At 36.9% G+C, this 17,754-nt stretch overlaps 1 protein-coding gene across 3 annotated transcripts in view; it reads right to left on the reverse strand.

Annotated features, from left to right (window-relative positions):
* KCNN2 (potassium calcium-activated channel subfamily N member 2) overlaps nucleotides 1–17,754 on the reverse strand; it is a 68,107-nt gene that overhangs the window by 3,850 nt on the left and 46,503 nt on the right. For all 3 annotated transcript variants that reach the window (XM_041484177.1, XM_041484179.1, XM_041484178.1), the window contains 2 exons: nucleotides 6,015–6,125; nucleotides 3,403–3,530 (listed from right to left, as the gene is read on the reverse strand). In XM_041484177.1, the coding sequence (XP_041340111.1) occupies nucleotides 3,403–3,530; nucleotides 6,015–6,125 (239 nt within the window). The remainder of the gene's footprint in view (nucleotides 1–3,402; nucleotides 3,531–6,014; nucleotides 6,126–17,754) is intronic.

The raw sequence follows: 17,754 nt of genomic DNA on the forward strand, positions 1-17,754 counted from the left end.
CATTTCTCAGTGATGGTCTTACTTAGAAAGGTAGTTTAAAGAAAACCCTCTTGAAGGTATTCCAAAAACCAGAAAGTTTCTTTCATCTCTTTAGTTGACAAGCATTTCCTTTCATATCTAGGCTAACCGGTATGAGAAAGTAAGTTGTGAAATACCATTTAAAAATATCTTCAAAATATAAACGGAAATAACTCTGTTAAGGTAGAAATGAACTGATCACATAAAACTGGCATTCCAGGAGCTTGTTACTGGAATGCCATATGCTCTTCTTCCCCTGGAAGCTTCTTTCAGAGCACAACATAAATGCAGATGGTAGCAGTGGTGTTTTCAGAGGCTACAAGGTGGAGTTTTTCTAAAGCAAAAAATATGAAGGAGTCTCCAAGGTACAGAATTATATCATCACAATGTCAGAACAGAATAATTATTCAAAGGAAATTATTTCACTGGAGAATGAAAACCCCAGTGTTTTGGTGACCATTCTTTCAAATACTGTGCAGAATATGTGTTTTCTGCTTTTCTTAAGATTCACTGACTCATCTGTTTGACAATCAGTATTTTAATTTCAAAATTCCAGGAAGTTCATTATTATTGTAGTACCAGTTGACACCAACATGATAATTCTTCATGGTAACCAACGGAACACCTACCACAGGCTGTAAGAATGTATAGATATGGCAAGTCTTTAGCTGCAGCAGCCAGATTTGAAGAAAACCAAGAGACTTAGTATAATTAATTAAAATAAAATTTCGATTTTATGAACTTCACTTATCACAGAAAAAGATCATGATTCTGGATCGCATTTCCATGGCAGCAATCAGACCACTGAAATTCACAAATAAAAACTCTATTTTTTGCATGCAGACAGTGGTAAATTCTGCAAGTTTAGAAAGGAACAGCTTATACAACTTACTTCCGAGCTCTATTTTCATTTTGTTGAAAAAAAGACAAAACAAAAGAAAACAATGTGTAAAATATACTAAAACAACCAAATGAGCACAGTGGGCTCGATTCAGTAGGTGGAAAGTCCTAGGGAATTGCTACTTTTGATCAGTAGCTGCCTGAGGAGGAATCTAACTCACACTCATGATGAAGGAATCTGCAATATCTTCAAGCCTTCCAATTAACTACCACTTGTAGATTTTCTTATTCATACAATACATGACATGCCTTTTTTATGATTTCACCTTCATCTTATCTAATGTGCATGAGAAGCAGAACACCCAAACCAGCTGAACACATTTCAGAGCTGTGACCATGACTGCTATCATGATCTGGTCTGGTTTCCATTATTAAATTAGCCCTGAAATTCCACTCTTTTTATTTTTGTCTCCAGTAAAATGGTTGGAAGGTGAAGGAGGGGGACTGAACAAAACTCAGGAATCTGAAAAGATGGAAAACTGTAAGTCACTTGAGAAAAAGTGCAAAGATGCAAAAAATTTGCATCCATCTACAGGATGCATTTCCATCCAGCTACAGGAAAAAAGCAAACTGCTAGTGCAATATTTTCACTCATGGTACATTCTTCAGCATATTGAAAATTTATCTTTTTTTTTTTGTTTTGTTTTCCTGAATACAAAAGTTTTGGGGCTGTAGTGCAAAGTGCTAAAAGATAGAGAGAAATTATTGAGATAGCTGCGTAATCTAGCTGTCACACCTAGGAAAAAATTACTGATGCCACCCTCTTCCCTCCACCTGATGAATTAATTTTTAAGAGAGGTGCAGTATACACACTTTATATCCTGAAAAGTTCCCCGAGCTTGAGTGATAAAAAAAGCTGGAGATCGAGCCTGCTGTGCTTTTTAGATTCTTTTCTGAACATATGTGCTCATACACACACAGACACACAAACACACACACACAATAAATAGTAAGTTAAAATGTTAGGGAACAGCCTTTACAATCAAAGATTCAAGTCCAGCAAGGATGCACATGACATGCTATCCTCTCCCCAGAACCCCTGCCACTCCCCTCCACCTCCCAATCCTTTAAGCTAAGCAGGATGGCCAAACGGCTATATAAAAATGCACTTTTCATAGTCACATAAAAATGCCTCAACTTCTGTCGTCTTTTTATTCCTCAAAGTATCTCCACAATGACACAGTAACATTTAAACCTGCAAGTTTGCTAAATGTAATACAGTAAACAAGAATTACAGAGTAATTCATAGCTTAAGCTTAGCTACCTAGTACTTTGAAACATTGCTATGAAAGAGAGAATGATTTTTGGTCTAAATTTACTAATAGGAAATTAGCAAACTGGGCCTTTCCTTCCTGTCTTTCCTGTAGGATGCTACACAGATGTTCTTTTCATCATGGACACTTCCTTCACATCTCTTCACTGGTTGTCTCAGGCACAGACCTACACTCAAAAGTTATGAAACCATCAGTTTGAAATCAAATGTATCTATTTTTTCCCTGTAACTCATGGGAACTATCTTCACAGGCTGTACAAATGACTGCCTCAGGGTGAATCGGGATAACAAATCGAACAAACAGACCCTGACCATTCCTCAAAAGAATTCTGGTTCCTGAGGACAAAACACTGAGTTTTTTTCCCCGTCTCATGTAGTTCAGTAATAGTAACCACTGTGCAATTCTGCTCATTTGGATGTGCTTTCTGACAAATATATACTGTCAATGTTAGACAAATCCTTGTAGTTTGGCAATACCATGGCACAGCTTAACCCTACTACCAGTTTTAGGTCTCAGGCTTGTTTTCAGACTCTCAAGTAGAGGGGAAGAACTCATTTGAATAATGCCAGAGGTGCTCAACGGTCTCAACTATTGAAATACACTCCCATTTTCTAGAACAGATAGCAGGGGTTATAGCTGACATACCAACATTTGATCTTAAGCACTGAGAATATACAGTGGAGAGAAACAACTAAATGCTGGTGGCCATGAAATCATACTTGATGAATATTCTTTTCATTAAAACCTACATACATATTCTCTTCTATCACATCATTCTGATTTCAAAATATTAAAACATCTACTACAAAGAAATTTTTTTTTTTTTTTTTTAATTTTCTTCTGTCTATTGTAGCTCACATCTTTCTACCTGGAAGAAAATGCATAAAAACAAAGGATAGTCTCAGTGGCATAGAACAAAAAAAGTCTTAGATAATTCAAGAAGCATGGGAAACTTCTAAAAAACATTGACCATTTATATGGACATAAACTGCCAGTGTACCTTTTTATTTTATTGTAAACAGATAATACAGCAAATTATCTTTGACTTACTCTGAAAGAAAATCAACTTCCAGAAAAATCATCTACGAAAGAAAAGGAATGGTGGGGGGAGAGGAGGGAGGGGGCAGGACAGGACTAAAAGCGACTGAGAGAGAAGGAAACTAACAGAGAAAACACCTTGGGAGGAAAAAGAAAGCAAAATAGTACTTACTGATGAATAGCTTGCAAGAATTTGCGTTGATGTTTCCTTACTTTTGCATGGTCTATTTTTTTAACCAGCTTTGTGTTTTTATAAATTAACCATGTTTCCCTGAGTACATTGGCCGCTGCATTTTTCACCTGTTTAATAAAAGAAAAACACCAGGCTGACAAAAGTAGTCTTATGTTATGTTTTTACTTTTCTTTTATTAACTCTTCCTAAAGCTTTTGAAATGCTGTCTTAATTGTGGGAAATGGGTACCTCAAGAAGCTGCAGCACTGAGGGAAGAAAGCAACAACTGGATTAAGGGGACTGCTGAGCAGTTTCCTTTTTATAAAGATGTGGTGTTCAGATCAAATATTTTTGCACCCAGGAATAATTTTCCCTCTTCAAAGAGTTGGAACTGTTTGGTGTTTATGGCAATATAAATTGCAGTGAGGAAATACTACTGCATTATCTGTATGTTAATTAAGTGTATTCAATAGGACCATAAAATATCTTTCTTTCATGTTCTATGGTTAACACTTGATTCTTTTAGAAATTAAACAGTCTTTTAAACTTCCAGAGCTGTTTGTGCACTTGGTCCTTTTTTTTTTTTTTTTTTTTTTTTTTTTTTTTTTTGGGGTGGCATTTACTTTTTGTACTTGTTTCTTTTTTAACAATCTCCAATAAGATGAAAAAATATGTTGCCAATTAATGTGGGCAGAGTTCTATTTAAAAAGTGCTTTGACTTTTTTTTTTTAAATTTGGCTTTCCATAACGTCTTAAGTGTACCTACAGCTCTATTGTTAGGCCCTCCAAAATTTTCAAGAATGCTTAAAAATATACAAATAATTTGAATGCAATGTTGATTAATGGTTGAATGACTGGGTTACTTGGAAAGAAAAATTGTCCTAATTATTTGTCTTTATTTTCTCTCCCTCCAGCTTTACATCATGCCAGTAACTGCAGTGTCAGAGCTAAGTCAATGGCTAAGACGTTGCAGGAATGTCATGCAATAGCTTGGCCCAGAACAGGCTCCCCTACCTTGCACCTCTAAGTGTTGAAGAACCCTGTCCTATCTTCACTGAAAGCACAACCATGGTTTAGAGAACTCCTCACAATCCCTAAGTAGCCCTTGCACTTCCAAAAGGTATGACTATCATCAGGCTGTGAGGAAAGATCCCCAGCAACTGCATGATTCGTGATCTGATGTGCATCTTGGATTTCTTTGCTTGGCTCACTTTTCATATGCTTTGAGTTTCACAAGTTTAAAGCTCTGAAAGCACCACTTGAATAAAGTATTAGATTAACACTGAGATTTATATGAAGAATAGATGAATAAAATAAACTTCAAAAGGCATAAATAAAGACTAGACTCAAAATCTGGCCAATCTCTGAGACACATTTTGGGCTCAGCTGTCAGATAACCCTAGAAAAGTAACTGTGTTATGGAAGGACAAATTATTTTCTGTGCTCTAGTATCAACAACACCCTAACTGATTGCAATAGAAATCAACAAGCTCAGAGAGACACCTTGTCAGACACCCTCTACACCTATATAGGAACTGTCTTCCCACTCATCCTTAGTCTTTCCCTGCTGTGACTCCTTAGAGGAGATACAGGCTGTTAGTGGTGAGCAGCACAGAAATGAGAGCCAGCACAGCCAGAGCAGTGCTCTGAGAAGCTCAGCACGTGGGGACAGGACAGGGCTCTCTGCAGCACAAGCCCGCAGCAGTGCAGCGCTGCAGTGCTGCATGGAGCTGTGCTGGGGCGGCCATCCTCCTCCTCCTCGCCTGGAGCACAACTAAACCCTCCATCTCGGGCACTGACATCCCTCTGCACCCACCACGAAGGAGAAACTGCTGAGCTCTGCTGAGCTGTGATTGTAAGTGCCTTTGTCTTCACATTAGCTCTTCTCAATAATGGAGACTGGACAAGTTGAGTGGACTGTACAGCTACTACTCATTTTCTTGTTCCCTTAACACTGACCGGTTTTATTTCAGCAAAGGATTTGTATTGCCTTGTTTGCTGCATTTTCTTTCATTTAAAATATTTCCATCAATACCAATGATGCCTATTTTGTGAAAAATGGTCTCTTCTAAAAATAATATATACAAATACCTTTCAGGGTCCTTCAGTACTGTGTGCCACTAAATAAACTATGTGTTGTGTACAAAAAGCAGATGGAAAGACTGCCTCACTGTTATTGTTCATATGTTGTCAACATGAAAACATATGTTGTTTTCTTAAGAACATCTCTCCTAGCTGAAATTTTTTATCTGTCATTTTACCTATTTTAGATACAAATAGATATATTTTCATATGCCATGCAAAAGCTTTTGGTTTAATACAATACTCTGGTTTCACAGCACTTAACTGCTAATTAACTAGTTAACACCAAATACCTTCCAGTTACAAGGCACCTCTATACAATATTCTATATAAATAATTAAATTTGCTGACAACTTGCAGTTGCCCTCAACTTAAAGAAAAACTCAAGGCATCCAATTTCTAATTTTTCAAAATAATACTAATGATAAAGTTCAGCAAGGATACCAAGCAGGAGACTACTTAAAAACAAATGCAGAAAGAAATTAATACACAGTATTCCTTTTCAGTTGTGAATATAAAGTGTGACTTACTCTTTTAGTTAGCTGGGTGTCCATCATGAAATTATGCACATGTTTTTCAGCTTTGGTAAGTTCTAACTTCCTTGCCACCACAGCTACCACCAGTGCAGTGCACCCAGCACCCTGAAAACAATAAAACAAACCCCCAAGATGTTACTACTGCATTTTGCAGAGTTTTTACAGGAAGTTTCTCCTTTCCTGTAGAAGTATGGCAGACATCAGGTGATTAATCCCAGGTAAATACAGTGAAGTTACTACAGCTGTTTCATTTCAGAGTATTATGACAAGTCAGTATTTACAGGCTAGTAAACTATTAAGGCACCAAAATAATTAGTGAGCAGCATCACTTGAAAGTTCTGTTGTGGTTTTTTTGGTTTATTTTTTCCCTGCAGGGGTTGAACATTTGAGCATATCCCATTTCTAATGCATAAACAAAGGGAATGATAACACCAACTTTTTAAACCCAGTAACAGAGTACCCTGTTCTTAAAATTTTCTCAAGGTTGTAACAACTGTTGAAGAGGAAATAAGATTAGTTTAGTATTTAGCGCACACACACACACACACACACACACACACACACAAGAAAAGTTTCTTAGGATTTTCTGCAGGGCCTAAAAATAATAGTAAAATTAGTATTTACTCACTTTAGTATATTTTCCTGTTGTTCTGAGTCCTTCAGTGATCTTTTCCTATATTATTTCTGCTTATCTTATTACCATATAAAATACAACACATACACAGGACCATATCTTCAAATCTTGGATGGAGAAAATACCAATTTTCTAATTCATGCTGTGCATATGTGTGCAGATGCATGTATACACATGGACATGCATGTGCACAACAGGCAAATTCCAGAGGGTGTCTGTGTCTTTGGAATGACAGTGGCTTTATCAGCATCACAAATACAAATGGTTTTTATGGGGCAGATGAAAAGGAAAGGAGGCTAAAATGAGCCAGGTAACAAGCAGTGTCAATTTTATACATCTAGAATTATCATTACCTTTACAGAATTTATAAATTCTGCTGCTTTAATATTTTGTTTTAATAAAGAAATTTTTACAGCTTCTTTTTTTAAAAGGTATAAATATCTCATTAAATATGCAAGGCTACATTTAACTTGCAGGTTCATTCCAATCTAGCTGTTATTCACTTGTGTCAGTTACTCTTCAATATAAAGCAATCTCTCATTGCTTCTCATTGAAGCTTAGCATGTTTTGATACACAGAGCTTTCTTCTACTCATTCTGTATTTCTCCCATAAATTTATTCTCTATCCCCCACATCTGTAACTGCTTTACCCTCTCCAGAAAATCCAGAAGAAATCTCATAATTTAGCTTTCAAAATACAAAATCCATTAATAAAAACATAGAGACTGCAAAATAAATTAACTCATTGGAAACCCTTTTTACACAGAGAGTGTTAAAAAAAGCTGGATCTTGTCTCTCTGTGTACTTACTGAGGCATACAATGAATTCTGTGAAAGCCTTGAATTAATAATTTCTCCATTTCCCTGGTAGATTGTTCAAAAAAATCCATCCAATCTTCCTCTCATTTTCTCCAATTAGTGTTCATCTTCCATCCTCAAAAGCATTCCTTCAAATGAGCCCCTAATAATTTTGCTACATTTCCTGCTTATTTCCTGTCCTCAGTACTAAGTCTTTGTTTTTCTCTACCTCTCTGTTATCCAGTCTTGTGACAATGGAAGTTCATGGGAATTCACTTAAAGTTTTGCTCTCTCCATGAGTCAAAATGGTGCTCAAAGTTATTTTCCCTCTCTAGACCCCATTAACAATTAAAAAGAAAGAATACAGCCCACACAGCTTAAGGCTAAGCACTTCAGGAGCCCACTGAGCCTCCACTGAGAAGAGGACAAGGCAGAAGATGCTCTAACACATCCTACCTCCCTAGAAAACAGACAGTGCTCTTTAGGTCTTCTTCCTGTTGAGGGAAATCCTAATACGCAGAAGGCTTTTCTGTAGGCAATTAGATTAATAAATTACCCCATATAATAGCAAGGAAATGAAGATAAAAGCAGAGATCTTTTGGTTCAGTGTGTCAGGAAAATTAGGGCCAGATGTTGATTTAATGACATAACCAGAGCTCTGCCTGCTCACAGCAAGAAAGCTAGAATGGAAATGAGCTTATCAAAACAGACCCCACTGGGGGGTGGTTTAAAAACCACCTATTTAAGCCAATTTACTGGGGGACAGAAATACTAGATGGCTCTTTCCCAATCCCCCTCAAAAAGGGTAGAGGAAGGTGGCAGGCAAAAGAGCTTGCTTTGAAGCAAAATCATTCCAGCCTTTATGATTAAGCCATTTTCAATGTGGCACAGCAGCTGTAAGGGCCAAATGCTGTCAAAAGTAGGAGTTTTATGTCTCACATATAATTTACTGCCTGCGGTGTCACAATACTGTCACTGGTGAGCTGTGACAACCACCTCTATGGTGTATATGCACTGCTGTCTTCCTCATCTCCAGAACAGCTTGTTGTGATGGCAAGGTATTCTAAATTCAGTATAAACCTCCTGGTTTTGTGGTATATGATGGGATCTCAGGATAGGAACATGAGTTCTTCTAGTGTTTCTTCAGAAGTAGGAAGTATTATACTACCTGCATGTTTACATTTCACAGTATTGTAAGAAACTCAAAAAGAATCACTCATAGCAGCTTACAACAACAACTAAAATTCCACTTAAACTACATGATGCTGATAAATATTTTATGTTACAGCAACCTGCAATATTACATGGCCCCCCTAAAGAGCTCAGCATCCTTAAAAATACTCATAAAGCGAGAATGATTCAAAATTGCAGAAATTAAATGGAGGAAATATAGTTACTTTAAAAAATGGTAGCATTGTGTGCATGATACTTGCCATGTTTTTTGAATATACTGATTCATAGGAAAATCAGTAGGTCAGCTTACATGCTCAGTTTGTTACATCAGTACTATGCAATGCATCAGCTACTTATTTATTAAAATTACTCAATCTAAGTAAAAGCACTATTTCATCTGCAGGAGGGGCTTTCTAGAGAATAAGATTCTACAAAGTCTTATATTTGATTACTGCATTAACTTTCAACAGCATTATTTTTATCCAGTTTTGAAGTAAATAATAAAATAAATCATTGCTTCAAGCTCTTGTTCAGGAGAATTAAATGTAAGATGATGAAAATTAAAAAGGCAGGACCATATATATTTTCAGGTATCAAAGCATTAATCAATTCTATCTGGAATTCACACTCCTTAATCACCGGCCTGACCACTTCCTGCATTACAGAGTTTATTTTGGCTTGGTAAGCAGCCTGGTTTTAAGGGCACTTAGGACAGAAATTATTACAACACATGCAGTGTAAGCAAATTGATCTAGCCAAGGCTAAGGTCTGACTACATTGTTCATCTGCTCCACTTAGTGGAAACAGGTAATAACAGAATTAACCATTCATTAATTTGATGGTGTTCAAGTACTCTATGATCAAGTGTTTGTCAGCAACCACCCATTTTAGAAGCTGATTCTGATACCCGAATTCTGTTTTCCAGAAAGCATGTACAAGCTGAATGAAATTATCTACTAAAGCATGAGAAGCTCTTAAAGATCACAGACTGAAGAATAGGCAAGATTAGGGCTCCACTGATGAGCTGAGCAATGCCTATTTCCTGTTTGCAAGGATCAGAAGATGAAGCACATGAATTTCATCCTGAACACACATTATTTCTTGCTTGATATGAAGTGTAGCATATTTGTCTACAGTAAAAGCAAGAAGTCTGAAAATAACCATATCCACAGTCTTCCAGTGAGCAAATCAACAAACTCTGGACTTCACAGTGGCATCAGATCTCTGATGCATTGATGAGCAGTACAACCTTTAGCATAAGGTTCACAACCATTTACACAGGACAAAACTTGCCTTGATTGTCAATCTATTTAGCTGCTGTCGCTTATGAAAACAATTTGATGTGACTGCAAGCAACTTGAGGACATTCTTTGTATCACCTTTAATTCTAAATATGCTGCCCCTGTTAAGGCAAAGAATGACACCTAAAGTTCAAATGCTTATGCAGGTATGCAAGTCTGTGAAAGCCATTCTCCTCTCTAGCCCTTTGATGCCTAGAATCCAAAGTGAGTTTCCCTGATAGAAATGTAAGTGGAAGTGTATGTTGGCATTTTACTCATATATGGTCAGGCAGTTTTTAAACACTAGTAGGATAATAATTTTTTCCATTACATAAACCTAAATGATGCTGATACACCTTAAAAAAATGAATGGAAGGATAGATTAAATTGAGGGGGAAAAGATAATGTCATCAGGCATTAATGTCAAGCCCATGCTATTTGAAAAGGGAAAGAGAAGAAAGATTAAATTAATTGTATTTTAAGTTATACTTTAAATTTAGCAACGGAAGGTGACATGAATTTAGCTTCAACGTGACCCTCAGAAAAAAAGCATGACTATTACTCGGTGTTGTCTTTCATTTTGCTTACAGGCATCATAAATTTCAACTTTCCCTATTTTCTGCACAGTCTCTCCTCTTGGCACTTAGTTCTGAATTACTGCAAGCCTCCTTTCGACTGCTTTAACAAAGCAAACTATGTCTTAGACACATCAGAGGTTGCTGCAATGGTTATTTTCTTTGCCTGTCATTATTACCATGTTACTCCGCTCTGTGTTGATGTAGTCCCTTCTCTATGGCATTGTTTACAGAACATTTGCCCTCAGCTGCAATATTTTATGACTCCTCATGGATTTCAGTCCTTACAACATCTTTCAGACAAGATTCTTTGCATCACCTATTTACTTAGTAAAAGCTCCCAAGATACACATAAATCTAATATATTGTTTTCTTTTAAAACCTTCCCCTTCTTTGTTTAGGATTTTACTTACTACAAAGCCCAGCAAAATCAGTGAAGGTACTTCAGATTCTGGTATGCCAAGATGACTTCTACTGATCCTACATAATTCCTCTTTGTTTCCCATTCTATTTGCTCTATGGGAATGCTAAACTCAGTAATTTGGACTACGTATTTCTATTCTCTTTATACAGCACTGGCATCAATAGAATCAGGAGTCCTGAAGGGCTACAGGAATATAAATAAGAATTAATAAAGGTGGTAGGCCTGTATTACCTAGTTATAGCATCATACTAGACCTGACTTTCCCTTTTCCTTCCTTGTCAAAGTCACTCACCAATATACTTACTACATGCCAGCTGAGATGCCTTTTGCAGTCCAGCCACAATCCTCTGTCCTCTTCACTTCTGCAATCCACACTGAGCTTTCTGCTGATATCAGCAGAATCAACACATCAAAGCTGTCTAACTAAAAGTTACTACAGAGGATTTTACATTACAGTAAACCACACCTGACACAGCCATGGCAGCTGGAGGGAAAAAGCTGGTGTTTCCCACAGCACACAGTGAAAATGTGGCTATGGAATCTGGATCAAGACCATGCCTTTACTACCACTCACAAGTGCTAAGACTGAAGGTTCATTCTGCTGCAAGACAGTGACTGGAAAACTGCAGGGTTCAGACTTCAAGGGCAGTCTAGCATGTACATCTAACATTCTCGTCAAGGCCCAGTTTTACTGACAGCCAGAGAAGTGCTTTCAACTCTTCAACCAAGGGTTTATCTAAGGCAAGAAAGCTTAGCACCGGCTGCATTTTCAGTTAGAACTGAAAGCAGCAGGTCAGTAGAGAAACCTGTCGTCCTCTAACTAAATGCCTCAAGCATTGTCAATTGGTTCTTTTTTTGATAAGGTTTTGAGATACCTTTAAAAGACTACAGCAAACTGAGTCACTACTGCAACCACCAGGAGGATGCTGCTGGTGAGAAGGGAAGCAACACTGTCTATCAGTGTCTCTGTTGAAAGTCACCTTTGGTTTACTGGACTGGAAGTGAAGTGCAACCTTAAGTGGTGTAGGCATCACAAAAGTGTCCTGCTATACTTGCCTGTAGCTGAAAGTAGGCAGTTGCCACATTTCTTGCTCACTTCTCTTGGGATCCACTGAGGGAGAGAGAAGGTGCGCTTTGCAGACATATGGTTCTGGTGGGAAATTTAGCTCTGCACCAGAAAAGGCACAACATTCCTCCTGCTGCTCTGCATAAAATGAAAATCCTGTAAGAATTTAAACAGGCATTTTGTTCATTCGGCTCTCTCAAAGGTGGACATACATGACCACCAGGGAAGGGGAAAAAAATTTTAAAAAATGTTGCTTGAAGTAAAAGAAAACCTCTCCAAAACAATATAGACAGATGCTAGGGAAATGGTGCTGTATAAATATGGGTTTGCATTTGTCACTGTTTACTAGGAGAGATGCATAACCTTGCAAGACTGAAATAAAATTAGTACTAGGACAACAACTATGTTACCTCACCAAAGGGTGATCTAACAAATCTTTGCATTATTTATACTTTCATGTATTCAATATTTGCCTTGCTACTATTATCTTCAGTGGAGTTTGTCTGCATCACATCTAGAACTTTGTTGCAACATTTAAATTTCTGATCTATATAAGAGTAGATGAGCATGTTTGTTTGCTTCTAATTAGTCCATAAGGTTTTTAGCAATGTTGTGAAAATAAAAATTATGAAGACCATTAAAATGTTATGTATAAATGTGAAATTGATTAAATAGTGTCACACATAAGAATGGGTAGTCTTAAGTGAGGGTGAAGTAAACTTCTTAAGAAATGAAAGCTGGGTACTAGGAGAGACATCTGGGACAGCACAGGGCATAAAGATTTATAACATGAAGACAGTATCTCTTCTATAGGGGAACCTATAAAGGACTGTAGTGTTAATGAATGTAGTGGTAATGACTGTAGACTTAGACTGTCAGAGAACCCTGACAATTGAATATGCCTGGACTTCTGGTAAACCTGCAGTCGTTGTAACAGGTAAAACACCCCTGGGACAGTTTTTCCCAAAACGCATAAAAAACTTTTTGCTGGGAAAGGGTTGAAGTCCGATTCCCTTAAATGAGCAGACTTAACAGCCTGTAAGGCTGATGGGAAACATAATTTCAATAATTCAGGATGAAAGCTACCAGTGATGTTCTTTTTCTTCACCTGTGTTGTAAATACAAAAGTTTCATGAGAATGTGTGTAAAAGTATACAAAAACTGCTGTATTAAATCTAAGGCTACTGCAAATGAAATTACATTTTCTCAGATCAAAGAAGTTTTGCTGCAACAGTCATCAACTCTAGTCATACCTATGTAAGCAACAACAGCATGAGACAATTGCTTCTCATTCCAGCCAGGAACTAATTGCCTTTGAATTTACTGAAATGCATCCATAACTAGACCTTAGTGGGAAAAATTTCCTGTGTCCTCTGACACTTCAAAAACTTCCCTGGTCTACTAGTACAAACTAAAGACCTTCTGAAGAAGTTTTTTTTTCCTTATTTTTTCTCATTTTGAAAGACGTGTTGTTTACTCAAATGGAGTAGAACCTCTGCCATTGTCTCACTTTTCAGATTAATGCCCTCTCAACCTACTTCAGGGATCATGTTTTAAAGCTTCTCAACTTGATTTTGATAATTTACAATTCTTTACTTCAGCTAGAAATTTCATTCCAACAAGCCACAGACATCAAATAATCCCAAACTACCTTTTTTCCCTACAAAAGTTATCATTTTTACAATTTGTTGTGCTGGAACAACAATAGTAGAGGAGCTGAAAAAATTTCTCAGCAGCCCAGCTTTTAATAGCCTTACCCCTAAGATGCAGGCATCATTAACTGTCTTCTCCATATAAAATTTCTGCTCAATACATTGTCTACTTAGGTTGTACTCTGCTAGAAGGAACAAACACCGTCTTTTCTAAATCCTGATGTCACTTATATTTATTACTGAATTATCAGAATCTACTGAATTATATTCCAGCATATATCTGAGACATGGACCCAAGATGCTATCAAATCACATGAAAAGCTTTTCATATTTTCTGTACTCTCAAAGAAGTAAAAACTGAGCAATGTTCTAGATGTTTGATATCTTCTTATCCACAGAATGATGCACCACAGTGCTTTAACTTGAATTGATCATACCTTTTCAGCTTTTAAAGTGTAATTCAAAATACATTTCTGTATTTTATAAACCATTATGTTTCTCTGACACACTACACAATTAAACAACATGAACAAAAGTTTTCATAAAATCACACATTTTAGACATTATTATGCATAGTAATTTATGATCTTTTTGTACATTATCCACACAGTTATATAAAATAATTTCCATATTTGCTTGAATCTGATGTTTACCTTATATTTCTCTTTTTCAGGTCCCATCCCAGAAGACATGCAGACAATGTTAACTATGCAGTTAAAACCTACTTGTTTTTCACCTCTTTTTTCTTACAATCTAACAACTATTACATTTCAAAAATAATACAGTTCAGATTTTGCTACCAACAAAGAATAAGACAGTTAGAAACTGCTACTCTGAGTGCCTTGTTCCTATTTTAGATAGTTATCTGTATCTTGTCCACAGCTATTGTATACATTTAAGAAACTTTCCTTATTTATTTGGTTCTTTCCTAGGCCTAACAGTGTCTTTGAAGTTCATTTCAACAACAGAAGCAATTAAAGTATAATTTCCACATTAGCAATGCAGACACTTGAAATAACATCTATTTCATTAAGCAAACTTCATCAAGCTATACCCAACCAACTGCATCCTGTGACAGGACAATTGCAATTCATCCATTTTATTTGCAGCAACATAGGTTTGGCCCACATGTCTGTTACGAACCATTGGTGGGTGGCTTTGCAGGAAGATTCTGCATCATAAGCTTCTCATCATACAATAAACGCACCACCTCACCACATAGTGCTGGATCTAAAAGGAAAATGTCCTTCTTAAAACTCGTAACAGGTCCACGTATTTGCAGTCGGAAGAATTAATTGCCATTGTTTTATCTTGTGTAACTGCAAAAGCTTACAAAGGTCTGCAGAAGTTATCCATCTCACAGTCCATAATTATGCACCTTTCCATATCTTCTCACACTCCTCCTTACCAACTTCTACAGACCTTTAAATTTTTGCTAACTTCATCAATCTCCTTATAAAGTAGGGAAAATTTTGCAAACCACTCCAAGGCCCTAGATGCAAAAAGCCATTAAGAAAGTGGAAGTGCTGCCTACACAAGCCGCAACCTTGTACGGTTTCTTAGAAACCTTGTATGGTTTCTAAATTCCACTTAGAAACCATACAAGGAAAGTGTTCCTCCTGTAGCTGAGATGCCTTTGCTGATGAGCATCTGAGAGATCTGCCTGGGTGGGCAGTGACAACCTGGCACGGCAACTTCAGCAGGCATAAAACACATGCAAATACAGTACACCAACAAGCTGCACAGGTCTCCACATCTCCCCTCTCTCCTGTTCTGAGAACAGTGACAGCAACTGTACGTGTGTCCATCCAACACACTCTTCCAGACCTACCTAATGTACACAGGGGGCAGAGGATACATTTGCTCTCGATTTATAGTCCACCTGGCCCACAGTCTACTACTGCTGCCTAGTAAAGTCTCATTGTTAAAACACAGATTGGTAATTGAGTTGAGGCATCCAGTTCAGTTTCACTTGCTTGACTGTAAAATATCTCTGCATTGGCTCCTCTTTGCAACATGCTGTGCCAGTATTTTTATGAAAGTTTCATATATTTAAGTGCTTTGCAAGATCAAAATGTAAATTGTTCTTATTTTTTCATTGTTTGCCTTTTTTGTTCACAGGGTTTTTTTGTTTTTTTTTTTTTTTGTTTTATTTTGGTTTTTTTTTCCAAATTTCTCTAATACATTAATCAAACTTCTTTGCTATCTTACTCTCAACAATTCTCAAGGCATTTTTCCTTTTGGTATAATCTGAATATGTGTAAAGATTTTCCTATTTTCCAGCAGTGTGCACTTGTAGAGTTTAAAAGTGACACTTTACATCAGAGACCTAAGACAGCAGCAGTTACAATGTCAATCACCAACACAACTTGGTGCCACCAGCAGACCGCACAAAGTCCACTTCTCAAGCTGGAGTACAAGGCAGAGTTCACTGCCTTGTACTCCTGAGCACTCCCATTTCCATTGCACAGGAAGCAATTCCTGCGGCAGAAGTGGGAAGATAGACATGGCACCTTCATAGCAATCAAGGCACCAAAGTAGGCTTCCTTGGGCCGCCAGTTCCACAAAGCCAGTATTAATTCTTCAGTTTTCTGTGTAACTACTCTTGTACTCACAAGTATTTCTATTTATTCCCCCTTCCATCCATTTTAATAGGGACCTTACCCAAAAGCAAACACTCAGCAGTATTTGGCATTGATCACACTAACCCAATGCATTTACTGCTTCAGATGCTAGGGAATTACACTTTACCTCTTGAAATCAAATTTATGTTTTTATTTACTACATCCTTTCAACAATTACCTTTGTGTGTTTTTTAATTAGATCATCAATTGCTCCTATTGAAATAAAAATAACTAGGTCTATTCTTTTAGGATTTTATATTTTTCACAACAAACATTAATTAGTTACTGTACAAGTTTCAGAAGAGTAATTGCTTTTAAAGAATGATATTCAAGACCTGTAAGCTTTTTGGTATTACAGGTTAGGCTAGAAGAGAGTTCATTATTATATATACTGTGCCATATTTCCTCAGTTCCTTTATAAAAACAAAACAAAACAAAATGCAAGCCCCAAAAAACCCAGAGTAATTCCAGCATCTGACTTTTTCTCAATGCTCCATGGTTTTTTATCTCAAAGAATATTTTAATGTTATTAGTGGTTAGGCTTTCTATTGTTTTACCCATCATAGCACAGCAGCTACTTGGCTCATTTTCTTGTTAAGAATGCTTTCTGTCTCTGAAGATGTTTATCCCAAATTCATCACCATGACATCCTGATTGGAGCCTTTGCTCTTCCAAAGCAGCTGCAGAACTTATAATCACTAAGAAAACCCAATCAGAGACATGAAAGTTTCATCCATACATTTTACAAGTCTACCAGTTGTGAAAAAGAGATGCCAATGTGTGAAAACGATATGTATAAATCCATACTTGAGTTTTCCACGGAAGCAGTGGAAGTGACTTTGTATGTGGATTCTATCCTCATTCTGCAATCCTTGCCCTGCAAGGTGTCAATAAACACTGCTTCTCCATCCCTTTTCCTAGTGAATTTATGACCACATTTCATTCTCTCTGGCATCAATATCCAACCCAGAAAGGAGCAAAGGCAAACACCCCAGAAGATGGCAGATTTGAGCTCAGCCAACAGCCTTTAAAAAAGCCCTGTGAGTCCTTCCTCTGCTTTTAGCCTGTACCTTTCAACTCCACTGCAAACTCTGTATTTAAGGAGATATGCATTTATCACCTTTTGCAAAATATACTAGAAATCTTTGTCAATCTTTGTCAATAATGGTCAATAAACTGAAAGCTATCAGTCTTTTTTAAAACATTTTTTTGAGCATTTGTCAAAAAAAAAACCTTAAACCTTACCAAAAAAAAAAAAAAAAAAGTTTTTTTTTTCCTCTCTGGACATAAAACGTACACTTATTATAAACAAATATTCTATCAACCTATCCTCAAAAGGAGCAATGCTTCGATATCATTTCCTTTCAGCCATAATCCCAATACAGCTGTTTCAACAGAGCCAGATTACTTATACACACATTACTTATAATTAATGGCAAAAATTCAGAAGCAAGTATGTATCTTATTGTTGTATACTGTACATACATGACAATCATTCAGTCTTTCTCA

This window comes from Pyrgilauda ruficollis, unplaced genomic scaffold, assembly GCF_017590135.1.
Source record: "Pyrgilauda ruficollis isolate IOZ18807 unplaced genomic scaffold, ASM1759013v1 scaffold64, whole genome shotgun sequence".
Taxonomy (NCBI): domain Eukaryota; kingdom Metazoa; phylum Chordata; class Aves; order Passeriformes; family Passeridae; genus Pyrgilauda; species Pyrgilauda ruficollis.